General features: G+C 40.4%; 1 protein-coding gene across 1 annotated transcript in view; it reads left to right on the top strand.

The window, feature by feature from the left end:
- Window positions 1-13,661, top strand: part of LOC134443250 (interferon-induced very large GTPase 1-like) — a 44,036-nt gene that overhangs the window by 15,704 nt on the left and 14,671 nt on the right. The window contains exons 6-8 of the mRNA XM_063193128.1: window positions 4,834-5,026; window positions 7,091-7,121; window positions 7,215-7,496. Of these exons, the coding sequence (XP_063049198.1) occupies window positions 4,834-5,026; window positions 7,091-7,121; window positions 7,215-7,496 (506 nt within the window). The remainder of the gene's footprint in view (window positions 1-4,833; window positions 5,027-7,090; window positions 7,122-7,214; window positions 7,497-13,661) is intronic.

The following is a 13,661-nucleotide window of genomic DNA, read 5'->3' as shown; positions in this document are numbered from 1 at the left end:
CGCACACAACTACTATCCGAATATAGGCTACACCACGTGTGTGTCCTATAACATGTTATAGTCGTCCACTCCATAGGTGGTAAAAAAGGGCTATCCGGTCGAAGGACTGGGGCGCTGGAGAGAAGCGGGCGCATATGAGCGCGAGAAGGATGTCGCACTGGACATGTACAACTCTCCTTCCCCAACCAATTGTTTGGGCACTGTTTGTTGGCCAGTTTCACGTAGGACCCTTTTCTTGACCTCGTTTACAAAAGATAATCATATTTAATTTTCATATATTTAAATAATATTCATTAAAAATATCGGTAACACTTTATAATAAGTACCCCTTTTTAGGCATTACTTAAGGGTTAGTTAAGCCTTATTTTACCATTAGTTAACCCTTAGTGAATCACGAGTTAATCATTATGTAAGTATTATTTCTCATTTCCTAACTATTATCTACTACCATTAGTAAATGGTTAGTGTGTGCTGATGTAACGGTTCGCTAAGCAAAGTTAAACCTTAGTTAATCCTTATTTTTAACATTAATTGACCCTTAGTGAATCACGAGTAAGTCGTTATGTATGTGTTATTTCTCATTTCTTAACCATTAACTAATACCGTTAGTAAATGGTTAGTGTGTGCTGATGTAACTACTCGCTAAACAAAATTAAGCATTAGTTAACCCTTAGTGAATCACGAGTCAGTCATTATGTATTTCTGTGAAATTATTAAGTACTGTTAATCAATCATTCGTCTAGGGTGATTTAACTTTCTGATAAGCATTAGTAAACCATCATTAAAATGTCTGATAACCCACCTTTATTTATGAAAAAAACATTATCTCTTTGTTGTCTCCTACCACCTAACCATTAACAAGTACTATTAGGCATGTATGGTAACGGTTTGTAAACTTTTGCTTTAGCATCAGTGAAGTCTTATTTAACCCTTTTGTAATGGTTAGTGTGTGATGACTGGTAGCATGGCAAACAGTAGGCCTAGGCCTAAGTTGAGGCTCATGTGACTGCCCCTCATGGATGTTTCTGGACGTTAACAAATGACTTGTTAAGCGTTGCTTATGCATTATCAAGGAATTACGAACCATTACTTAAGTATATCTGGGGAACTGATCTAAAGTGAAAACCTGTTATGGCTTTACAACACATTAACGAATGACTTGATAAGCATTGCTTATGCATTACCAAGAAGTTTCAACGCATTACTAACGCATATCTGGGGAACCTTTTAAGTGAAAACATTTCCATGCTTTCCGAAACACTAACAAAGGACTTGGTAAGCATTGCTTATGCATTATCAAAGATTTATAACCCATCACTTAGCTATATCTGGGGAACTGTTCTAAAGTGAAAACCTTTCCATGCTTTACAAAACGTTAACAAATGATTTGTTAGGCATTGCTTATGCATTAACAAGAAGTTACAACTCACTACTTGCGCATATCTGGGGAACTTTTGAAGTGAAAACCTTTCCATGCTTTCCAAAACGTTAACAAATGACTTGTTAAGCATTGCTTATGCATTATCAAGGAGTTACAACTCATTACTTAAGTATATCTGGGGAACTGATCTAAAGTGAAAACCTTTCCATGCTTTACAAAACGTTAACAAATGATTTGTTAGGCATTGCTTATGCATTAACAAGAAGTTACAACTCACTAGTTCCGCATATCTGGGGAACTTTTAAAGTGAAAACCTTTCCATGCTTAACTTTGCTTAGCGAACCGTTACATCAGCACACACTAACCATTTACTAACGGTAGTAGATAATAGTTAGGAAATGAGAAATAATACTTACATAATGATTAACTCGTGATTCACTAAGGGTTAACTAATGGTAAAATAAGGCTTAACTAACCCTTAAGTAATGCCTAAAAGGGGGTACTTATTATAAAGTGTTACCATTATATCTTCATGATGTCTACTGTAGTCAATCAAACATTTCATTGTGGGCTAACTATCATTAGGCCTATTTGGAAATCAATCTCTACCCCTTCCATATTGAGAACCGAAACAGTGTTGACTACTGCTGTTGATTATTTCCACATGTTATTTTGCTGTCTACCTCGCGTAAGCCTAATTTCAAGGTGGATGTTTTAGCCGGTTTGCGTCTCTCCATGTCGCAAACTCAGGGGTGCGGTCTCCTTCCCGCCAGTTTAGAGAAGGTGTGATTATTCTAATTACGATGGTTTTCAGACGCTGGATTTATCAACAGCCGCTCGCTCTTACGATGAGATTGGAGAGGTACACATGTTTAGTAAATCTCACGTGAGCCTCGTCGTACGACAAGATCTGCGCTCATTTCTGCGATGGTTTCTACGCAAGTTTGATAAATGAGGGCCACTGTGTCCTGCCAACTAGATCATTTGAAAACCATTGTAACATTGGACTACTAAAACCTATGCAACAGTATTTTGAAATCAACAGAATCAAATGCCTTGGAAAGGTCAACAAAGAGTGCACAATCATTTAAAACAGATGTTACAGCAGTTACAGTGCTATGACCTTGTCTGAAACCTGACTGAGTTGAACTCAAAATATTGTTTTCAGCTAGATAGTGTTTTATTTGGTCACTTACAAGAGATTCAAACACTTTAGCTAGAGTTGACAACCTAGAGATTGGTCGGTAGTTATCTAAGATAGACGGGTCACCCCCTTTTAAAAGTGGCAGTACTTGAGCTGATTTCCAAGATTGTGGGATACATCCACTTGTTAAACTAAGGTTAAAAATAGTAGCAATGGCGTCTGAAATTAAAAAAGCAGCAGTTTTATAAAAGAAAGGCTCGATTTGATCAGGCCCTGCTGATTTTTTACAATCCAAGGTAATAACCACTTTTTGCATTCTTCACTAATCTTGTGCACCGATTTCTTAGAGTCCTGTAGTTCACCCACAGCTTGGGGTCATTATGTTTCTTAGCAGTTGCCCAAGCTCTATCCCGTTCTCAGAGCAATATCTTCTTTAAACCAAGGGTTGTTTTTACCACGTATTCTAAAAGATCTCAATGGAGCATGTTTATTAATTAAAAAAAGAAAAGTTGATTTAAAAAAGTCCCAAGCCTCTTCTACAGCGGTCACATTACACAAATCACTTTGATAAACATCGTGCAGGAAGGCTTGATCATTAAAATGATCATTTTTATACCGCCATTGGATTACATGCTATGATTTTCGGCTAAAAATGCTGTTGAAGTCCCATGAAATCGGGGGAAGTGACGTCACTGTCAAGCTCTATAGTGTGAGGACGTGAGTCTTGAGATGTCAACTTTTAAATAGTGAAATTACATCGTGCAGTGTGAGCAGGAGCTTAATACCTACAAGTGAAAGTATCGCACAGTGTACTGTATGGCCGGCTTTAGTTGACTTTGGGTTAGCAGATCGATCTTTTGAACCCAGCCCTAGCATCGATATCTCAAAAATGTAAAATCCCACCAGAAGGGATTTCTCAGACCGCATCACATATATTAACTAGAAATGCACCCAGAGAGTGCAAACCAAGGAGAGTAGAGACAGGAGAGCTTACTGACGTCATAACAGCGTAGTACGAAATGATGGCAAGGGGAGTACGGAAATTGTATTCTTCTTCTACGGTCAGTATTGGAAGCATCAGGGAAGCATGCAATGCCACTTCCGCGAGGGTCGGAGTGTGGAACAGGTCATAGGACAGCGTGAATGTTTGTCAGCTGTCCTTAATTACTCCCAGCAATTACTGCTTACCAACAGCTGCAGTTAATTTGGCCACAAATGATCCATCATGGTGTCGCCCCACTGACCATGCGCAAGGGAGTACGAAGATTGTATCCATCGCACCCACTGACCAATGACCATGCGCAAGGGAGTTCATTTTCCATCCACTCGTGTCCTCAGGCAACGCCCCCGTACTACACCGTGGCCAATGCATTTCCACCCGAGAGATTGTTCTTCTGTCGAGTTTCTTTGGTGCAAACCTCCGCCAAGTAAATTCAGTTTGTTTTTAGACACAAGATATTTGTGTCATGATATGTGGTGTCATCCATGCAGGTTTATACATACCATAGGTGTGTTCAGACAATTGAACCCTCAGGTTGCAACCAAATTATATGTCTTTTTTATACCATGTCCTGGTTAGCTGTGGTCTATAGCTCACCTGTGAGTGTGGTAGGCCTATTGGCAAAGTGATTAGTCATGCTGTAGCCTACTGTGATTTGCAGTTATTGAAGCTCACGGTCACATTGTTATACACATTTTTGATGATTTGCAGCATGCCTTTCATTACCTTTTAAAATCTCAAAAATGCTAAGAAAACATGGTTGTATTCTCAGGTTCGCAGACTTGAGTTTTATAAGCACATTTTTATTACTATCCACCCACATTCTAATGCAGCGGTGCCGACTCACCAGGTCACGCACCTAGAAAACAGTTACAGTATATCCATAATTATTGCAATAACAAAGACAACATAGCTACTCTACTTGGTGCCATCCAATCACTTGTTGACCAAGGTCGCACCTCGCGTGGATGGCGAACTAAATCCGCTTTACTGTGATCATCAGCCACTTGCTGTAGCGCAAATATGAAAAGTCAAGCTGGCTTACATTTGTGGCAAGAACCTGGTTTGAACCAGGAATTGTACGCTGTTAATTTCCTTTTATTTTTCTGATCACCTGTCACCTGTCTCCTGCTGCATAATGAATTATCTATAATATTGTTGTTTTGCTCATAGATATTCTCCTGGTCCAACCAAATATTCATGTATGTTTCCTTGTAGTTTCATATCAAATCCAGTCCTATGTGATGTCTCTGGGTGCCCTTATCCCGCTGTGAAGTCCTGTGTGACGTGTGGGGATTCCTACTGCAGGACCTGCATCGCTCCTCACTACACTGATCCACAGTTGGAGAAACACCAGCTGCAGGACCAACAGTATCAAGATGTTCAACTTCTCTGTACTGAGCATCAAAGGCAGCTGGAGTTCTTCTGTATGACTGACCAAACAGCAATCTGCTCACGCTGTTTACTTCACCAACATAAAGGACACGATGCCATTGAGCAGGTAAGTAAAGTAGTTCTAGAGTAGAGTAGAGAAACTTTATTGATTGGGGAAAAATCAGGTGTCAAGTAGCTACATAAATAAACACACAGACACAGACACAGACACAGGCATAAATCTAGCTTTAGCCTGTCTGTCCTGCAAGTGAGAGCACGGAGTCTGTGGCTGAACAGACTCAGCTGGTTACTGAAGGTGGTGTGAAAGGGGTGTAGCTGATTATCCATAATACAGTCCAGTCTGTTCAGGACTCTGCTCTCAGCTGTTGAGGTGAGAGTCTCCAGCTCCATGCCCACCACTGACCCTGCCTTCCTCACCAGTCTGTCAAGGCGTCCCGCATCTCTCTTCCTAATGCTTCCACCCCAGCAAGTCACAGCATAGAAGAGCACGCTGGCCATGACAGACTGGTAGAACATAAGCAGAAGTTGGCTGGAGACATTAAAGCACCTCAGCCTTCTGAGGAAATAGAGCCTGCTTTGGCCTTTCCTGTAAAGTGCATCTGAATTTGTGGACCAGTCCAGTTTATTGTCGAGGTGCACTCCTAAGTACTTGTAAGTACAGAAAGTCTCCACATTCTCTTCCCCAATAGAAACAGGCACCAAGGCTGGGGTGGAGGGCCTGAAATCAATCACCATTTCCTTGGTTTTGGTGGTGTTCAGGTGCAGCTGATTGGCACCATCCTACAAAGTCATCCACCAGTCCCCTATACTCCTCTTCCTGGCCTTCTCTTATACATCACACAATTGCAGTGTCGTCTGAGAAATTCTGCATGTGGCATGTCCCAGAATTGTAGCTGAAGTAAGTTGTATACAGGTGAACAAGACCGGAGAGAGCACCGTTCCTTGTGGCGCTCCTGTGCTGCTAATCACTGTCTCAGATATAATGTCTCCCATCCTTACAGACTGGGGCCGCTCTGTGAAGTAATCAGTGATCCAGGTTACCAGGCCAGACTGCACTCCAATCCGCACCAATTTATCTCTCAGCAGCAGTGGTTGTATGGTGTTGAATGCGCTGGAGAAGTCAAAAAACATGATTCTCACAGCACAGTGTTAAATGCGCTTGGAAAACATGATTCTCACAGCACAGCTACCAGTACAGTGAGCGTGTACCCTGTGAAGAAGATACAGGATAGCATCCTCCACTCCCACATTCTCTTGGTAGGTGAACTGCAGAGGATCCAGTGCGTGGCGTACCTGGGGTTTGAGAAAGTGGCGCAGCAGCACTCGTTCAAAAGTTTTCATTAGGTGTGAGGTGAGGGCAACCGGTCTGTAATCATTAAGTTCTTTGGGGTGGGTTTTTTTTGGAACAGGTACCAGGCATGAATTTTTCCACAAGATAGGGACCTTGCCTCCTTGTAGACTCCTATTAAAAAGGTGATGAAGAGGCTCAGCTAATTAGTCTTTAGCAGTCTTGCACAGATGCCATCAGGACCGGCCGCCTTGGACTTAAGTCCTTTCAGTGCCCCTCTAACTTGATCAGTGGTGATTGGCAGCTGTGGGTGTGCCTGGTTGAGGTTAGGGTGGAATGAGGGAGGGGTGGGTGGTGGGCAAGTTGTTCCAAGTCACAGAAGTGAGGAGCAGGGAATGGGGATAGAGGTAGTGGGGATTTGTGAGCCTGCTGTGTCCATTGGTGGAGGTACTGCTGCATTGTTGATGATGGTGGGAGTGGTGACCAAAGGCAGAGTAGGAGGGTGTGGGGATGAAGTGTCCCTGTTCGTGAAGCAGGGTGAAGTAGTAACGGGAGTGAGGGGTTGTGAGTGGGGGAGATGGGAGCCTGCTGAAGAGTGGTTGTCAAGTGTGAGCTAGGGAAATGCTGCCCTCTGTGTCAGAGTTTCCAAACCGTTTGTAAAAATGATTTAAATCATTGCACATAGAGAGATCGCCTTCTGCCATACCTCTCTAATTTACACACTCCTCAGCTCTGTCAAGTTGCTTTCCTTAAAAAGCTTTTTTTTCCTATTGCAGAGTTTCTTGACATCGCTGGTTACCCAGGAAAGTGTAAGTGTGAAGTGTGGTTCAATTATTTTGTCAGCAGAATGTTAATGCAATCTTTGATCTGTTTCTTGCACAGGTAGCAAAGAGTAGCATCTCCACAAAAGGAGGTGAGTATATTATTTTTATTGTTATAACTAAGTAAATTACTTTTGAAAGCATATGCTATACTATTCTATACCATTCTTCTATTTGTTGCCTAGATGTTCTTCCCCCCGGCCAACTCCAGTTTACCAAAGTTTTTCCAGACTCAGTGGCGTTACGGTGGTCTCCACCAGAGGGCGCTACTGGTCCACACAGGTATGCTGTTACTTGGAGACAAGGTGCAGAACAGTGGACCTTCACGTCACCAAGCTGTCAGGCCGTGTCAGACTGTCAAGTGGAGGTGACTAATCTTCATCCAGGACAGAAGTACCACTTTAGTGTGGCCACCCTCAGCCAAGATGGCTGCCAGAGCACACCTGCGGAGGGATTCGTACACACAAGTAATGTGAATCATATTTCAGATTTAATTTCTTCTCTCCCCGACCCCGATTTGGGAATAGAAAATTGAAAATGTTATGAAGTAGATTGGGTTTTATGTACTTGAATAGGCGCGGGGTGCTATTGAAAACAGTCTATCTCAGACAGATGGCTGTACCTGTAAGTACACGATTATTTTTCTGCATATGCGCACCATGCAAGGCTGCACGACCTGCTCTACGGATGTACAACACGATTCGTGGCGCATTGTCGCGTTGTTTCGCTAAAAGCCTGTCTGCAGGGCTGATAGTATTCAGGCTCCATGCCTCATTTCAGGTTTGACAGAGTTTGCAAAAATAAAAACATTGATAATAATTAGCCATTAGGTTATTCTTATCTCAGAAAGTGTTCAGGGTTCAGAAGGTTCAGGGTTTTCTTCTACTATCAGGCTTGAATAATGGTCATACACAGGCTATTGAATGTTTGAATAATGTGTCAAAATAGGCCTATGTTACGTCACTATGCAGTATCTTGTCGTCGTCGTTTGAGCAGGGGAAAAAGTTCAGGCTCAGGATTTTTTTTCACTATCACCCCTGCGTCTGTAACATTTGTTTTATTCGAGTAGCCGAGGCTATATGGCATTGTTTGTGGTTTATTGATACACCACGTAATATTATAAAAGTAGTATGGGGGAAATACCTGTAATATTGTAATGGTGCACAGCAAATTCCAGAGAGTTAGAATCAACTATGAGAGTGTTACAGTATTCTTAACACTATGCAATTGTTTATATTGTTCCAATCTGTGGAGTGTAAGTAGAACACTCCCAAAAGTGTGAATACTCAGACAGTTGCAGTAACTCCAAGCAGAGTTAGTTATTAATACTCAGAGTTGCAATAACTCCAATCAGAGTTAGTTATTAACACCAAATAGTGTTTTATTGCCAGTTACAATCAGTTACAATCAGACAACTGATTGGACTGATGATACTCAGGTGAGTCCAGTTACAATCAGACAAGTTGTTGGACTTATTATACTCACAGGAGTCCAATAAACATCAACCTAATTAGATACTTTAAATAAATGCCTAATTGTCTAATGCTAGCAGGTGGACCAGTGTAGTAGTAGTCAAGTTCATTATGTTTTGTTTGCTGGATTTTTATGGAGATTTGGAAAACTATACATTTTTGAAAAGTAGATAGTATAAGCAATCAGAAAAACAATGTTTCCATTTGCACAGGTGGCGGCCATCTTGGATTTTTCAAAATGGCGTCAGAAAAACCTATATTTTGTCATTTCTCAGCTTCTGAATAAGTTAGAACATTGATTTTAATTACTTAACCAACATCCAGGGTAACTGAATCTATTGGTGGTAGTTTTATTGTTCTCAGACATTTTCTTACCACACCAATTTATTTGAACTATTGATTTATAGTATTTATAAGTAGATGGCCCACCATATAAAACATCCCAGCAGAAATATGCAAAACTGGTACAGTTTACATGTACACTATTTTGCTGGACATTTACAGGCTTGCCTGTGCAAAGCTCCCACTACTTTGTATCCAGTATACAGGAGCAGCACCGCATAGTGAATGTTTTGAGCGTCAATAGGTGTTATTCATTTTGTTAATGCACATACTAGTATGTCATTAACTGATGTTGGTGAATGTGGTGGAGTGTAACTGTGAGGGTTCTGTTTGCTGTTTGTTCTGGTTAATCATGGGTGAAGAACATTGAGGTGAACACGAGACATGTCAAGCCCATGAGCTCATTAACTGGAAGCTGTGTATTCTATGCCAGTCTGACGATGCCAAGACGGTGGTTCTGGTTCAGAATCCAAGATTAGACACTAATGGACATGTACGGGAAGTAGTTCAAGAGAGGGTCAGTCTGAGTGATGGGGACCATGTTAAATCCAAAGTCGACTGCAGAACTGCACTGCTGAGACACCAGGGACACAGAAAGCATCTCTCCTGTCACTCAGCTGCAAGCAACAAGGTTCAAATACAGTGTGCAAGAAACCAACATGCACATAATTCACATCACTCTTCAAGAAACAATGCTACATCTGCCAAAAGGACAATCATCAGGTCAGAACTGCAAGTGCAGGTAAATCTCTAAAGGCTGCTGTGGGAAAGTCCCAGAGTCGCACACTGAAAACAAGAAACACCAGCATCTCAGCAGATGATGCACATTTTGATGCACATGATGATTAACAATTGATGTCTGATATCACAAAGATTGTGGGACAAAACACATGATGATTGACAATTGATGTCTGATATCACAAAGATTGTGGGACAAAACATGTTTCATGTACTGCGAGACTCAGACCTGACAGAAATACAACTGTCAAAGAACCCTTGTTCCAGAGGGCATGTCTGCTTGAGCTGATCAACTGTATTGATGTGGAAACACAAAACAAAGCTACCCCCCCCCCATGGACAACATTTAAAAAAAATTATGTCAACACGCTTGATTCAGAAACCTTGGAGAATCGTGAACTTGCATTCAGTAGAAAGTGGCAGAAAGAGAGACACACCCTGTACAGTTCAGTTGGGACATCATTGATGTTGCTGAATACTTGTATAGCACTGATTCTTGTGAAAGTGGCTAAAACAGGTTGTAATGTTGACAGAAAAAAACAAAGTGAATTACAAAATGATATGGTATATCCTTGTTGACTAAGGTCTTGGCTTTTCAGAAATGCACAAGGCCAATCTCCCCATTTTGTATTTTTTTCAGAAATCAGGCTTTTCTCTGATCACACCTTGTTTTTTGTCAACACCGTCAGACACACTTAAAAGTAATTAAAATTTTATTGATTTGGTTGCATATGTATCTGGAGTTTTTAAGTGATTATGTGTATTTTTTGGTTCACACATATGCCTTTAAATGTTGAAAATTCACTTTTGTTCTATTTTAATACTGTTTCATGTGTTCTAATTTTAAAATATGTACCGTCATACGATGCTTACTTAACGCCTAAATAGAACAAACAATTTTTTATGATTTCACAAATATTCCTGTAGGCCTATATTGGCTATTACTTTGATAATTCAACGACTCCTAAGGAAAATGTTGTAAGCACATTCATTTAAAATGTCCAAAACTCCTTCTTACAGTGGTGACTTAAGAACTGACGGTGGTGACAGTAATCTGAGAGTAGTGAAAGTGGCCTAATTTGTACCTGCATTTAGCAAAATAAATAGCCTCTCAAGTCAATGGCATCTTGCATAAACGCTTTATGTTTGTGTGTGCACAGTATGTTTGTACATGTGTTTTTCTTCATTAATTAGATTCTCTAGGAAGTAGGCCACTGGTTCTTGAAAATGTGGCAAAAACAGGTTTTAAGTTGTTCAAATCCAAAATATAGAGGTGTATTATCATAGATGTAGGTCTTGGCTGTGCAGTGAATGCATTGCCCAAGCTCCCCATGTTAAACATTTTTCATAAAATGGGCTCTTTCTTGTTTTGTCAACAGCGTCAGACAGAATTAGAAGTAAAAACATATGTTTACTGTATTAAAGTGAATTATTTTAACAATTCAACATAACTGTAGATACTTATTGTATGCATATTCCTAAAACATGTCAAAAACATGTAAAACATGTGTTTTTTGGTGAGCTCCATCAGATGTCACCACCGTCAGGTTTTCTGACAAAAAAACCTCCAAATGCACCTCAGTGGTGGCTAGAGTATAATTTTGGATCACATTGATTACTAACATGCCTAGTAATGTTTCATTAACCAGCACAATTTAGTAAAATATGGAACAAGATGATGAGCGGAACAAAATCTGACGGTGGTGACATCTGACGGTGTGAGACAAAAAAACACTCTTTTACATATTATGCATTGTTTGTTCACATTAGCCATTTCATTTTCGTTCTGTTTCTTGGGTGCTTCATACCTTTTCTGAGAAAGTATATATTAATTAACATTAATGTAATATAATACTATTAAAACATCCGACGGTGTTGACAGTTTATGGTTGGGACAGTACCAGTGTCCAAACAAATTAACAAATTGAGGACAAAATAGTAAACTTACAGTGATGGAGCTTCAGTGATGGTGAAGTATGCAGTAGACCTAAAGGTTTGAAAAGGGGTCCTCAGTAATGAAAATTACCTTGTGCATACCTGATTTTATTGTCTTTCAGAAAAAATCTGACAGTGGTGACCAATATGCTGGACACATTTTGAGCAATCAGAAAATAATAGTAAATATTGTTTTACATGCACTATGTGCAGATCTGTAGAACCACTTTAATATGGTCCTCCACATCATGGTGATATTGTTCAATTCTGTTAGTGATTTTTGTATTTTAAGTCAATTGAAATGATGATGCCAGTCCTTGGGACAGGCGTTTTTTCAGGGTGTGGACAGGTTTATAGCCATGAAAAGTAATAAAATGATACTTACATATTTCAAACAACTGTGTATTTGTGTAACAGACCCCTTGGCCATTACCTGGATTAATTTTGTTCGTGAAAATTTAGTTGATTTTCAACAGAATTAGCATTTTACTGCTGGGACATGTTTTTGCCAAACTTTCAAGAATCAGTGATAGCATCTGTTCCCTGGCCTGTCTTGGTGAAGGTTACAATGTTCTTCCTTATCACCTGTGCTGCTTTGTAAATTGCCTTCATGTTATTATATTCATCAGTTGTCATTGCAGCATGAACCATGTCTTCACATGCTTCTGGGTAGTAGGGACTGCTGACTTCCTTCGGTCCTTTTGAACAACAGACTTCAGTTATGGCAAGACTGTGAGGATCCTCTCTTTCGCCACTTTCAACTTAATGCAATATTTGTGATATTGGACAGCAATTGAATGTGCATCATCTGCTGAGATGCTGGTGGTCAGTCTTGTTTTCAGTGTCGGATTCTGGAACTTTTCCACAGCAGCCTTTAGAGTTTTACCGGCATTTGCAGTTTGACATGATAAAGCAGTTCACCATCTTCCTTTTGGCAGAAGAAGCATGGTTTCTTGTCCAGTGGACTTGTACGAGATGTTTTGGATGTTCCCGATTTTTCCAGAGATCAGAAACAATATTCACATTGGTCTTGGCCTGCCTAGAAGCAATGCCTAAAGCCGGGCATACACGGTTTGATATTTTCACTCGTAGACATGAAGATGTCCCATGATACCTGTGGTCATCACGAAGGTGCATTTCCCTCGGTAAAAGTAGATTTTTGACATCTATCAAACTTTTGGATGTACAAAATATAGACTACAAGCATGTATGTTGCATGTGCTTATGATGCCTGGCTTCAAATGATTATGTTCGATTTCGACCATAAGCATAACAACACGAGGCCAAGCTGTGTGTGAAAAAAACACATGTGCCGAGTTCGGTAAGAGCATTTTGAACTGTAATTTAGGGACAGTTGGTTTGCTATATGGATAAAAACGGCTAGAAATGTAGATTGATATACTTCCTGTATATAACTCCCGGGCCACTCGAGCTGTAGTAGCAGTGCGTCGACACTGGGACATCCAGTACGTCGAGCTGCGATAACGTAACGCTATAATGGATCTCTAGCCTTACTGTCGTTCTTTGCTGTGCCATAGTGTCCGAATATTTTCATAAACACAGCAAATTTCAATCATGTTTGTCATTCCATTAATAATGCTTTAACAATTAAAATGGTGTATATTTTCAAAAACAATACAGTATTGCAATGGTTTCTGATTGCCATCTCATTCTGTAAAAGCCATTTTTGATTAAAACAAAAACAGAAGACACTTATCCCCCAATTCTGGCCTGTCAGTGGCTATCAGTCTGACAGCCTGTGACAGCTTGAATGGTAGGTGGGAGGGTTTAGCATGATGTCATGTAGAGGGAGGACTTAGCAGGGGGAGGGCTAGGTCATGTAGGGGGAGGACTTAGCAGGGGGAGGGCTATATAATATGCAGGTGTGGGTTGGACAGAAACTTTCAAGGCTGAGTTCTCTGTTTTTTACTTTTACAAGTGAACATATTAAAATGTCCACAACATATTCAAATATTACCAGATTCCCATGTGTGAGGCATCATGGTAAAGCTTAGAATCTCTACTTTTGGAATATATAACTAACTCAATATGCTCCAGGGCCTACTTGAGAGTGGTTTTTCCACGGTCGGTCACAAATTGCATTTTCTACTATGTTTTAACAGTTTAACTCCAACATAAGGACCA

Source organism: Engraulis encrasicolus, unplaced genomic scaffold, assembly GCF_034702125.1.
Source record: "Engraulis encrasicolus isolate BLACKSEA-1 unplaced genomic scaffold, IST_EnEncr_1.0 scaffold_29_np1212, whole genome shotgun sequence".
NCBI classification, from domain to species: domain Eukaryota; kingdom Metazoa; phylum Chordata; class Actinopteri; order Clupeiformes; family Engraulidae; genus Engraulis; species Engraulis encrasicolus.
The sequence above is the reverse complement of the archived record's forward strand: the minus strand, read 5'-3'. Positions and strand labels throughout refer to the sequence as shown.